The sequence below is a fragment of the Bombus flavifrons genome, chromosome 9 (genome assembly GCF_040668555.2).
Source record: "Bombus flavifrons isolate JBK064 chromosome 9, iyBomFlav1_principal, whole genome shotgun sequence".
In the NCBI taxonomy this organism is placed as follows: Eukaryota; Metazoa; Arthropoda; class Insecta; order Hymenoptera; family Apidae; genus Bombus; species Bombus flavifrons.
In genome coordinates, this window is record NC_138450.1 from 1,803,723 (window position 1) to 1,817,650 (window position 13,928).

Genomic DNA, 13,928 nt, shown 5'->3' on the forward strand with positions numbered 1-13,928 from the left:
AGATAGTACTTTATTTCTAGTAACAATAAAACAAAGGGATAGCCTTTCATATAAATAAAGATGTTCGAAATCAAACTTCTCGATAGAGAATTTTGCAGTAAGAATATTTATATTATATGTATAATAAATTACTAGAAAATAATTACGTCAGTTCAATTAGACCAAAGAAATATCGACAAATAAGTAAACGGTTTAATTCATAACATATAACACGACATTAATACTTACATAAGTTTCTATCATGTCCGTTCTATGGGGTACAAAATAATTATGATCTTCCATGTCGCGTCGTTTCTTTACGCGAACGAAATGTTCCATCGGATTAAGGTTTTTCCTGTTGCAAGCACTCGCAAGGAATTCCTCTACTGTCATAGCATCACGCACAAAGACGGATACCAGCTGAAAATAGAAATGTAGATAAATATGAAAGAAATTATCTTCATTTTGATGATGTCAATTGTATAAAGTTACCGTTACAATTTTATATTCTTTCTAACTATTTCAATTACGAACATTCATAGATAGATTGGTATACTTTTAAATATAATATCACAAACAATAATTAGGGTCGCTTACCTGATTTTCCGGCACATACACCTTCACGGTTTTCTCATCATCTCTAGACGATATTTGAAGGGATCTCCTACTTGATCCACTATTGGATCTCGATAGTAACGGTGGTCTTCTCTTGGTAGCTCCTCGTCCTGCTAATAGATTATTCAGCAACGAAGGACTTCGTGCGCAAATAAAAGCATGAAACGACGATACGGTAAAGACTCCTAATTTGTTTAATGTTTGCTTCGTAGCACGAGATACGTGCGTCAATAAACTCTGCGGAGAAAATAAAAGATTTGAATCGAGGTGATTCTCGTATCGGAATTATCGGCTGCCCCTACTAATCTAGCGGAAACTGGCTCGTTGAAGTTTTACAAGATTCTATTTGCGGTTCACGGTGGTCGATACAAGTTTCCGATTCTCTATACGGTCTATAATGAGTATAAATTATGCACGTTAACGTAACACACAAGGATGTTTTACAGACTATTTGCGTATCATAGTCGAAAATTTCATTTAGTCATTACACTTGTTAGAATTGTATTATGCTTAAGTCAAAATACAGATAGAGGCGAGGTATACAAACCTTTGGGTTTGGTAATTCGCCACTCTGTAAACTCGCCATATAGCATCTTAGTCGGAATTGCTCACAATGAAGTCGCTCCAAATTTTCTTCCCATTGAACAATTTGATTATTAATCTGCTGTTTTGTTTCTACATCGGATACAACAGACTGCTGAAGATCCGCCATGTGTTTTAGTTTATGATCCTAAAGAAAAGACGATAGAGACGTTTAAACGATTTTCCCCAACTCTTCCGCTTGGTGGTCAGAAGGAGCATAAATTAAAGCAAAGTAATACATAGCTATATCCGGTCCGCTTACCGATTCTATCGCTTTCTCTAAGCGAAATATTTCTTCTTGCAATAAATGAAGGGTTCCGGTTTTACCACGATGGCGTGCAAACGCAGCGGCACATGCTGAATGTATGCTGTTCACCCAGTTTTCGAGTTCCACTTGACATGGTGCCTAGTATATAAAAGTAAGAAAGGACTTACGATTGATAATCGAGCAATATATATCGATAGAAACTGTATTATCCAGCGTATGACACGATAATTCGTAATGGTTTCGCAATACGCGCTTACCTGGAATAAATAAGCATCGCCGAATGCGGTGCTCAAGCAAAATATGTAATCCCGTTTTGGATGTTCCGGAATTGGTTGCATTATTGCACCATCGACTATAATCAAGTGTTTTGGTGCTGCCTCCATGGCTCTACTTTCTTGCGAATCGCAAGGATAGAAGAGAAGGGTAGTTCCCTTTAAGCAAACCCAATAACCTTTCCAACCCCTCTTCCTCGCCAGCTCGATTTGGTGCTTCTTTCGTAACAGCCATTTTTTCACGCTTAAAAATCTGCAATTTGATATTTGTGTTAAATTTACGTTAGAAACTTAATGTATGTTTCTCTATTACAAAACTCTTCTTTCCGCTTACCCAGCTTTTCGAACTGCTCCCGTGCAATTGAACGAAGCTGCAGCGGTACCAGTCTGTTTTCCTCGATATGGAGAATTTATGACACTTTCACCATCGTCGTCATCGCTAACGGCAGTAGTTAGCGACATTTTATCATCGTCTGACATCTACAACATTTACCAATATTACTATCCGATTTGTCCACTTTCTCCACTTCAATGAAAAGGAATGACAAGAAAGTATGTATATACATCGTTTTCAATCTCAAATGTACAATATTAAGTGGACATTTTGCGAACTATATATATTTATAAACATAATTTTTATTACGATCGTAAGTGCAATCCAAGTAGGGTTGGCGTATAATCAAACGTAAACAATTTCTCAAACTGGAACAGAATAATCAGGATCTATGTGTGTATGTATATGTGTAGAAAAGACGATGAAAAGAGCAAGTGAAAAAGAAAAAGAAGAAACAGCAAAAGGATGTGTAGAACATGTGACGAGCATAAGAACTGATGCTTCTCATGTAAGAATAAAAATGGTATTATACACCAATTACGAATATTAACATATCAGAAATGTTGATACTTGTGCTATATACTTACTTTATATGTTCTACCGTTTTACGTATTAGCATATTTATTTAAATATAAAAAATGATCGTATACAACGATACATTGTGGAAAAAATGAGTAAAGATACGGTAAAAATACAGTAACTGCGGTGTATCAACGTCGGTATACATAGTTATTGATTCTCGTAACGATATATCGGTAAAGGTAACAGCAACGATAATGGTAACGGTAATAACGACGGTATAACAGTAACGATAACGGTAACAGCTACGATAACAATAATAGGTACTAATGAAAACAAGATTATAATAATAACGCGGAAACTCTGGTGTCTCTACCTTTTTAGCATAATTTGTCATACCGCGAAGCTTTTCGCGTAATCCCCAAAAGCCTTCACCAGCCCAAAAACTTACGACTTTTTTTAGAAAGTCGGCGTTGCAAGCATCCGCTGTCATATGCGGATGGTAATGACAGTAGCAACCTTCCTTCAGGAGCTTCATATTTTTCTTGGCGGTGCCGTTTATCTTGAACATGATCTCTTTGCGGGCAATGTTGAGACCGTGGATGTAATGCTGAGCCCAAGTGTTCAAAGCACCGTTAATGATCCTAAGCAACTTGTAGTAGTAACCGTCACCGAGACCAAAGTTGACTTTTTCTCGAACGTTCTTGTAATTAAACCAATACAATTTTCTCGTTTCATTGATACATATTACACTGATGGTGTGCCTTTTGCAAAGGCAAAAGTACTTTCTGCAATGTTTCTTGTGAAGTGTTTTCAAATCTGTGTAGCTGCTGCTCGGATTCAACAGATTTAAGGTACTATTCATGCACTTGATCGACCATCTCGGTTCTACCATTATCGTATATACTTGGTTACGTTGATGCTTTTGCTGAACCGAATCAAAAGATTTTAGATGGACGAATCAACGAGAGAAAACGAACCAGCTGTTCCTAAACAGTTAGTAAGCAAGAGTAGCTCTGATTCGAATTCGTCAAAATCATCGTGTTCACCTCGACCTGTTCGTTCTTTTTCCCCATCGATGCCTTTATTGTCGTTTGGACGGTGGAAGAATAGACAACGTGTCCTTCAATCGTAGATTTCGAAGATTCCGTTCGATTTGGATTCCTTTGTTAATTTGATTCAAGCTCGAACATGTCTAAAAGCATCCTTCTATAGAACATTTCGTATCGCGTTTCTCTTTTACGATTCTAAACATGAAAGAATATTATTTGATTGGCAAACGTTGCGTTAATCATTGTAAGAACTGATCACCTTGTTATCTTGAAACTCGATGCTTAAGGCATAAATTCTTCCCTTCGGTTGAAAATTTGGACAATCTTTTTAGTAAAAGTGACAGCGTATGGCTCCAACAGTTTCCTGAATAGATGTAAAATGTTAATTACGAATGTGCATACAAAATAAAATAGGCACAGTCGTCGTGCATTGTGCATTTTCTGTGAGCATTAGATTATCGCTCTGACAGAAAGAGCTTTTTAACCATTAGTCCAAAAGCCTGTAAGAGCCACGTAGCCATGTAGAGAAAAGACAATAGAAACGACGAAAATAAAAGAAGCAAATCCCCTAATCGATTTCAATATTTTACACCTTATAACAATATATTTGATATTTGTCACGAAGGACAGAAGCAATCTTGTCGCTACGTTTTCATTACATAGGAGAAAATATTATAATACCACCGTTGTAAGATGAAAATCTTCCGATTATTTGTACATTTATAATCTCTACTTAAGGCAAACTGCTTTTGCACTATACAGATCACTACTAGGATCCTTTTTATGTGATTTTCTGTTTCGTAAAACTAGAAAGAATCTGTTTTAGAAAATCGACAATTTCGCGGATATACCGTAAACTTGTACTTTATGTGTTTTTTTTATATGCATATGTTTCAACAGGGATGCCCATTTCATCCTTCCATTTGATTTTATTTTTCAAGGTACATGCAGAAGGAAACGTTCCCTCTCTCTCTCTCTCTCTCCCTGCTCTTTTCTCTCTTGAATAACACTTTTCTTTCTTTTAATACTTTCATCGATCTTTTTTAAGAAGCGATAATCAAATCCCGGGGTTGATTAATAAACCGAAAGGATTATTCTAAAAATGTTCCTTTTTCTTGGTAAGTGGATAGGTTTCAAAGGTAAATATATAGAATACTTTTGCAATATATGCATAGAAACAAACTCTCTGTATAAAAATATGTTGCATTTCTCAATATCACGTTCTCTTTAGCGTTTTATATATACATACAGATATTCTATTCGAACACCAAATACCGTATCTCAGTTTAAAAATTTCTATTCCTTTTCGAAATTATTCTTCCTTTCTATTTTCATCCGCATACATCTGTTGCCTTTCCGTTATCCTTTTTATGTATTTTTTATACATATCCATATTTCTCTTCTACACTTCTTTTCTTTTCCAACTCAACTCTTCTTTTTCTTTGTACTTCAGAACAACATTTGTTAGAATGAGTTTGTTTGTTAGCTCATTACCTGCTTTTCTAATTTCTCTAATTTCTCTAACTTATAAATCTATGTATCAACTATTTTGGAAAATCGTTGCTAAGCGAAACGGAGCAGGGAAATCAAAATAATAAATATACCAGGTATCTAATCATTCAATGTATGCATGAATAACTAAAACTAGTCGAAGAACTTGATGTGTAGTTGTTCTTTGTCAACAGCACGTGAGCCTGCACGTGTCAAACGATTGTTTTAAATGTGATTCTTCCAGAAGGAAAATTTCTATACGAGGTACCAACGAAAATATTCTTGTCCGTCGCAGTTCTTCTAGTGGAGTTGTTCGGTGTGTAGCTGTGTAGTTGTGTAGGTGCTACACAGCAAACCGCGGGTTCGGATATTTTTCTGAGAAAATCTTATTTGTTCACTACCGATTTGGATCTTGTGCGAGTAACCGAAACGTTTTCCTGTTCAACAACGTATGATAACAGAACTTTGCGTGTACGGCCAATCTTCAGAAGTGTCACTAGTATCTCCATTCATTGTGAAATGCGCGTGATATTCCGTTGGATAGACTCCAGACGGTATTGGTCCTCCGAATCTTGGAGAACCGACCGCTAATTGTTAGCGAGCAAACGAAATGACCACTTTAGTGACTAGAGAAATCGATCCTGATTTCTCTGAGCTTATTCGCTGAGCTCGATAATGATCGAGCTCACTTCTTGACTTTACGCGAACGAGCAGTGAATTAGTGGGCCGCAGCCACGAACGTGAGTTGCTCCCGACTGGGGCGCTGGAGAACAGAGAAGTGGAGCTGCTACCGCGAGGGGAATCAATACCTCGCTCGCTCGCTCGTTCTGTGGAGGCCAAATGGGGGCCGGGGTAAGCGGGGTAGTCGGGGTAGTCAAGGTAGTCGGGGTAGTCGGGGTAGTCAGAGTAGTCAGGCTACTCGGAGTAGTAGGGATAGCAGTAGAAGTAGGGGAAGGAAAAGTTGGCAAGGGAATGCGAAGAGGCCGGAACCGTCGGGGTTTGGAATGGGAAAATGGGTGACAGCACAGAAAGCGGGTGGGAAAGCGCAGTGGGGAGTAGTCTGTAGGGAAAAATAAGTCGTAGATATCGGTACTGGCTGCTGTTGTTGCTACTGTTGCTACTGTTGCTACCGTTTCTGATATCGTTGCTATTGCCGCCATTATCGTTGCTGCTACTACTTCTACAACTTTCAGTCAAGTAAAGAATACGTTCCGAAAATAGCGGTGCTCTCCTTTGCGCATTTTACGAAGAAGAAGCATCAAATACGATGCAACATAATCAATTGTAATTATCGATATTAAAAAAAATTATAATCTTGTTTTGACATGCTTGTTTTGACATATATATTTACTTTACATACACACACGCCTGAAATAAAATCCGAGATAATAACGTTTAATTTGGCGGCTGTAATAAGTACGAAGGCGAAATAACGTTGAAGGTATTCGAAAAACTATTTAAATATATAATCAGTCCACTTCCTTCGTTTTTCTCTTTTAAATTTTTTCATTGAACATCAATTTATATTATATACATCATCTACATATATAAATGAATGTTTTTTATATGAGTATGCCATTTAGGATGATGATATAATGAAAGGAAGAAATTATATGTAACTCAAATACATGTTCATAACAAAGCAATACAAAATTAATCCCTATCTGTTACTTTCTCTTCATCTTTCTATTCATCTAAAACTGATGTATCGTATTATATTGTGTTCTATCGTGTTATATCGTAGTACGAAGTAATAAAAGAAGGGAAAGAAGCGACATTGTGTACCATCAATGTTCAAGTACGATGCATAGAAATAGGCTGAAAGGTGACTCGTGCAAAGCATGTGTAGGCAGGGTCAGTAGGTTATCGACGTTTAACGAATAGATACGTATTTTTTTAGTACGTATCATTCTTTCTAACTGGTCACTATAAAAATACATTCATTCACACGTATTATATTTATTTTATGATCAGATTATGAACAACAACCGATACAATATCACGCAAATGTGATCATTTATTATCTCCACGTAGGTCAAATTTATATAAATGAAATACACAAGAAGGAGAAAAATGAATGACTTTCAAAAAATATCGATAATGAGTATTATTCGATTCGAGACAGGAAACTGTTCTTTACTTTACTCCAATTATACGATTTATAGCTTTTAATAAATATATCTATCTTTTTGAAATTACTGTATACACACACACACACACACATACACAAACACAGAGGCTTGTAAACACTATATGTCAATCTATTCTATCACAGTGTAACGAAAATTTTCGATAAACGAATCATCCTTTTTGATCGCATAAAATTTAACTCGATATAATTATTGTATTTTATTTGTCTGTTGTCAGTTTATTATTAATCAAGTATCTGCGTTTATATTTTTACCTTATAAAGTGCAGCTAAGTGAAGCAATAGTGAACTGTTGAAGTGGGATATTGATATAACAGGTTGATAAGGTCGACAACTACTTAGGGGACTCACCTCTGAGGACGTCAAGTAGCAAATTCTCGAGTCTGTGCTCTCCAGTGAAGCTTGTTGAACAATTCCATATCTGCCATCCCGATCGGACATATAATCCGATCTCACGCTGTCTTGTCTATCAAAAGTTCCTCTGCAAAATTCGAAAAAGCAAACACACACACAAAGTGTTATATCTTAACGATTTGGCGCAAAGAGGCACGTATGCATTGTCAAAATGAATAGAATAAACGTCTTAGAATTCATATACACGTGTATATCTATTGCGTAGATTTTAATTTATGATTAGAAACATAGCTTTACAATTATATGGTTAGTTAAATGTTTTGTTGCAAATTATTCACCTTTGTTCTAAAGAATCAGTTCGATTTGATTTATATCCGCTATCGTTAAGGCTGCCCTCGTGTCTTAGCGATGGTAAGGAATCCCAAGGAGAATCTCGTTTATGTCCCACGTAACTTGGATTCATAGAACTAGAAGCACCAGAGCCAAGTGTCGAACTACCAGACTGCCATCCATCAGAGTGGCGAAACCATTGTGCACGTGCAGACTCTCCAACGCAGCTGGTACATCTTAAAATTTCAGCATTTTTATGTATCTACGAGTATACTATCTTGATTACATTGTTCATTATTTCGAAAATAATCAAAAGCAGTTAACGCGAAAATGTACATTATATATGTAGAATATACTATTAAACAATATTAATATTTAATACATATTTAAACTAATATTCTTAAATGATTATCGTCTTTTATGTTTTCTTCGGAAAAGAATTAATAAGATGACATTTATTTGCTGACAAAAGCAAATTTAAAGTAACGAAATAAAATTCTATTTTCTTAAAAGATGAAATTTTTCCAAATTTTTTACTTTTTACTGATTCTCTACTTTCCTATTAGTTTGATCATTTAAAAGACAAAAGCAACAATTTACCTAGAATTATAATCACTAAGATATCCACGATCTCGGTCAATTTCTCTGTCTCTTTTCTCCCTAATCATTTCATTACGATCGCTGTAGTAACCGTCCCTGTCTTTACTATTTTGTCTTTCATTGCAATAACGGTACGATAGTGGTAACGTTGACGATTTATTGGAACCGGGACCTGTGAAAATACCGAAGAATGCGTTAGACATAGAGAAAATACATTGCTTGAAAATGAAACGATAAATTTCATCTCTGAACGAAATTTATTGATTGCCGAAAGATTTCCTCAACTTTTCATTCGTTATCTTTTAATTATTAAATACGGATAAGTAATACGACAGAATCAACAAGTCGAGTAATGTGTAGTAGAGTTTGGAGTATATGTGTACGAAGACTTTTAAGAAGAATAAACAAGATACTTAATAAAACTTACGTCTTCGTGAAACGTGAGGTGTACGTTGAATGTTCAACGGTATATTTTTCGCAAATTCTGCAACATTGACGCTCGGTTTAGTATAGAAAAAGGAATAGAGGAAACAAAGAAGGCATACAAAGTGAAAGTAATGAAAGGAAAGGAGAGGGAACAAATAAAAAGTGGAAAAGGAAGGAAAGAATGTATGTATATAATACAGATGAAATTTGTCGATAATTTGAGAAATATGTTTACTACTCACCTAAATCTTCCATGCTTTGCGTTAGCAAGGCCTCAAAAGTACGTAAACTGTAGCTTTCGGCATCCATACCCTTGGCCAAAGTGTTCCTCAGATGCATCTCATATTCGAGAAGAAGCCTACTAGTTGGACTACCAGGTGTTGATACAGATTGCATGTTTTGTTGTTGATACGCTTGACCACCATTGCAACGACGCGAACTGCAGTGAGTCGGTTGTTCCATATCCGAGTTTCCATTCGACGAACTTGGCGTGGTCGCGTAACACTGATTATCGAAGATGACATTATCCGATGGCGGCGACATATCACCTGTGCATCGATTACGTTCCGAATCTAAATAGGTCCTGGCTCTGCTGCCTACGACAAACAGGTGCTTCATGCAGGAATTGGAAACGGTGTGATGTTTGTATTCAGCTGTCGAACGTAAAGAATCGTTACTTTTTTGCGTTCACGTTGATTCGATGGTGTAAGTTGACATGCGCCATGCATCCCTGTTAATCAACTACGCACCCCTTTATTTATTTATAGAATATGCAATGCAATTTTTTTTTAGCACTTAGAACAATACGATACTAGCTGAAGACTAGTACATGTAATTCATAGAATCAGTCGATGTCAACAGCAATCAAGTCAATTCCGCTAGTTTATTAAGATTTAATGAATTTTTTTTTACGCAACACGCAACACATAACACAGTATGTAAATGTGTACGTGTGTATGTGTTGCGACCAATAAAAAGAACCGTTGTTTGGTCACTTTTACTTGTTCAAAAAGTTTTACAGAGTTAATTTCTGTCAACACAATATTGCTTTTCAAACAGGGATGCTTATGTACGAATACATTTCTTTTGCCAGTTTTCTCTCCTTAAGACCCCGGTGCAGGCGAACGGTTTGCGACAACGTCACCGCCTTGGTGATTTGCCGCTATGTTATACAATAACATTATTCGACGGACGAAAGCGACAGCAAATTGTCGCGGCGCAGTGGTGACGTTGCCATAAACCACTCGTCTGCACCGGTCCTAAGCCTATCATTACAGTGCATGCATGTCTGGCGGATTCGATATGTTAAAGCAAGCGAACATGTATGGATGTATGATCATAAGTATACATGTATGTATATATGTAATTATGTATGTATATATATATGTAGATTCTTACGAGTGTATGCATTTCGGTTTTCAGATGTTTCATTCGTCAAAGTAACGGTTCATCAAAACGCGCATCTACTGTAAACATAGTCTTATACTATATATTATACAATAATGTTTAACAATTGCACTTGGCACAATACTCTTGTTAATGAATAATCATTTACAAAAATATGGATTTTTTCAATTAAATGAAATATACATAAGTAATGCATTTAAATATAGTTATACATAATATCGTTATTTTGAGTGTGAAATAAAAATTACGCTATTAAATTAATACGCGATACAGATACTTCTTTTCTAATATATATATATATATAATATATATATATATATATATATATATATATATATCCATATAAATAAATAACGTGCAAACAGTCCAAAGAATAGAAGTTTCAAATATTCGCAATAGTAAATAACAAGATATTTTTTGGAAAGAAAATGATAAGATAAGAGATTGAAAGATCACCGAAATTCTAGTTTCATATTATTATAAATAATTACATACGCTCGTGCATTTATGAATGTATGTATATGTGTAAAAAGGAATTTCGTGTCTCACTAAGTTCCAAATTGTAAATGAAACGAGTTAAATAAAAAAATATAACTAAAATCCGAGAGAACAAAAGTGAAAGAAAAATGCATGTATCGGACCGTAAATGAAATTGTTATCGTATGTACCAGTGTACTGACGTCCCATGTCATGCACGCTTCTAGATGCCTGGAACTTGTTATTATATGGTGCTCGATATAGATGCGCACAATTTTCATTTTCAGTCTCTTGCATAACGTATTTCTGATTGTTATTGCTTGGGTGGTAATGATAATTATGATGGCTGTGCCTCTTTCTGGTCATCTCTGGGGATGTAACAGGACTATCAATACTCGACATTGGTTTTAGCATTCTTTTCAAGGTATTCGAATCTAAACTAATTCCACCGTTCTGTGCATTTTCAATTCTCATATCATCGGTACTCTTGCTTTTTGATTTCTTTCCACTGTGATTATTGTTCACTATGTTGAAGATATTGCCATTTTGTATTTCCAAGTCTGTATAATCAGCAGACTTTGTATGATGTAATTGCTCTTTTCGTAAAGATTTATTTTGTAAAGTACCACCGGCTTGTGTACCCTCTGATTTTAGCATTTCAGTACTATTTTGTTGAGTAGACGAATCTTGACTTTGCTTCTGACCTTTCTTCGGAGAAACTGCAGCGCCTTTTTCTTCCGGGCTATCGATCTGTAATTCAGATCAAGCAGAAACAACTTATTCTTCTAACTTTCTTTTATATTTCACTTACTTTTATGCTTACTCGTACATTACTTACTTACTTACTTACTTACTTATAAGTAGTTACTTCATTTTGTTAGTTATGTTGAATCGAATGTTAACTTTAATGTACATGTATGTTACGATGTTACACATTCTATATACGTATAAGAATATGCACATAGATAATGATTATACAACTTACCTGTGATCCAACGGTGACTGTTTCGATTCCTACGTTTGCCGTCTTTGGTGTAGTTTGACAGGTTTCATTTTGTTTCTCCTTTTGCTTTAATTCGCCTGTTTTCGGTGTTTTTCCTGGCGTTACATTCGCATTGTTAACGTTGTCGTAGAGGGACGCACTGGATGTTGCTGCAGTTATTTTATCACGAGCTGGTGTCATTTCAACTTCCGTGGATCTTGCCATAGTTCGCGGAAGCGTAGAAGTACCTGGATTATGTATAACAGAATTACAATAAAATAAACAGAAATATATCAAACATCGTACTATCATGTAAAAAATTGGAATGCAAATTGACGTTTAAGTAGATAGCTCAGTGTCAGCATATAAATAATTAACTTAATAATCTGTTAAACATGCGCGTCTCTACATGAACACAAGTATGTTAAATTTTTCGTTCCCGTAGTCTTACGTAGATTACTTGTCTATTATGCAATCTTGAAATTAATTTACGTATATATTAATATACAACTTAACAAAAATATCGTACCACAAAAGCCTCGATATCTAGCTTCTTGGCTTCGAAACCTGGCAAGTTGTTCTGGGGTCATACAAGTGCATTGAGGCTCCCTGGATCTACTCGGTGATGCCGGTGTCGATAAGGGCTTTCTCCGGGTTTTGATCTTTTGTTTGTTAGGTGGCTCAAGCTTCAACGAGTAAGAAGAGGACGCTTTCCTTGAAATCTTGAACGACGGTGACTGTACGAAAAATTAACTAATGACTGTAAATGACTCGAATACCATGAAAATTAATGCCGATCCCTGTTCTTATGAAAATGTCCAAAATGATTCCATGCGTACCGTACAAAAGAACATTCGTTATAAACTTACGCAACATTCTCTGAATTGTTTAGCATCTATTGGAGAAGTAAAATTCAATCCCCACGTATCGTTGGTCATTGTATCTTTCCAGTAAACAAAACACTCTGATGCTTGTCCGATACGTGTACCTAGAATAATATTAATTATCTTTTAATAAGTTACATTTCTGTCTATCGTCTTTCATACGATATCAATGATCTTACCTGGTTGAACTAATCGTACATCCAAAATTTTGTCCACCTGACTGTTGTATGCGGTAATATGGAAAATACATTCTGGCGAATCTTGAATGCATGTGATATTTACAGGAACTAAATCCTCGGAGACCTGCTGCCACTTTACAGTCCCTGCTCCACTGGCACTTACATGGAACACTTCGGCCCATAGTCTAAAAATTTTTATTGCTAAATTGTAATTGATCACAACAAAAACATTTGTTGAACGGATATATCGAACGGATATATCGAACGGATTACTACTAAAAGGAAACGAACAAAAACAATTCAAACGAACAAGATGTTTGAATATCAGTCAGCGTAGAAATATCTATTCAGCACATGGTATGACTACTATTGTAAATATTTTCTCTATTCTCCGTCTTCTTCTTCTTCTACTTGTTCTTCTTTCTTTACTTTTTCTTTATCTTCTGCTTCACCTTTTAGCTCATGGTAGTACATGAATAATTTACAAGGAAGAAATCAAACTAATATGTCAGGTGAATGTCGTTGACAAATTTCAACAGATCGGTTTGAATAAAAATAAACGTACAGAGTGTATATCTGTTTCGTTTCGTTAATCGATTATTACAGAATACAGACTTACACTTCGCATTTAATCGTGAAGAAAACTCCGTTTTTTAAATATTTGACAGACGTTTTTGATATATAGTAGATATATGTATGTAACGCGATTGCGAAATTAGCAGGAAGCTAAAAAGTTTATACATTTCGAGTATCGAAATACATAATATAAGACATTTTTGTGTACAAAGACAAAAAGTTCGAGGCTCTTTTACGATGTATAGATGTCCATTCCGAATTCTTTCTTTCTGTCTTTTTTAAAAGGATATGTCTTAGTCCTCGGTAACTACTAATTAATTAACTTTTACTAATACAATTACGGCTGAATCTCAATAAGTTGAATCTCAAGGAAAGAAACAGAATCTTCGAATTTTTCGAATAAGAAAAGTTTAACAAGCGGGAATTTAACTTAAAGAAATTTCGTGCAAGGA

General features: G+C 35.6%; 1 protein-coding gene across 12 annotated transcripts in view; it reads right to left on the reverse strand.

Annotated features, from left to right (window-relative positions):
* sif (guanine nucleotide exchange factor still life) overlaps positions 1-13,928 on the reverse strand; it is a 32,791-nt gene that overhangs the window by 13,596 nt on the left and 5,267 nt on the right. For 6 of the 12 annotated variants that reach the window (XM_069120023.1, XM_069120027.1, XM_069120026.1 and 3 more), the window contains exons 3-18: positions 12,901-13,085; positions 12,707-12,825; positions 12,367-12,574; positions 11,841-12,085; positions 11,047-11,605; positions 9,214-9,567; positions 8,973-9,029; positions 8,546-8,717; positions 7,954-8,181; positions 7,613-7,742; positions 2,051-2,196; positions 1,702-1,969; positions 1,439-1,582; positions 1,142-1,324; positions 577-831; positions 229-399 (exon numbers count right to left, since the gene is read on the reverse strand). In XM_069120023.1, coding sequence (XP_068976124.1) covers positions 229-399; positions 577-831; positions 1,142-1,324; positions 1,439-1,582; positions 1,702-1,969; positions 2,051-2,196; positions 7,613-7,742; positions 7,954-8,181; positions 8,546-8,717; positions 8,973-9,029; positions 9,214-9,567; positions 11,047-11,605; positions 11,841-12,085; positions 12,367-12,574; positions 12,707-12,825; positions 12,901-13,085 — 3,424 coding nt within the window. Of the gene's footprint in view, positions 1-228; positions 400-576; positions 832-1,141; positions 1,325-1,438; positions 1,583-1,701; positions 1,970-2,050; positions 2,197-2,945; positions 5,892-7,612; positions 7,743-7,953; positions 8,182-8,545; positions 8,718-8,972; positions 9,030-9,213; positions 9,568-11,046; positions 11,606-11,840; positions 12,086-12,366; positions 12,575-12,706; positions 12,826-12,900; positions 13,086-13,928 lie in introns of those variants that run through there. The other 6 variants (XM_069120025.1, XM_069120024.1, XM_069120031.1 and 3 more) reach the window with 6 other exon arrangements.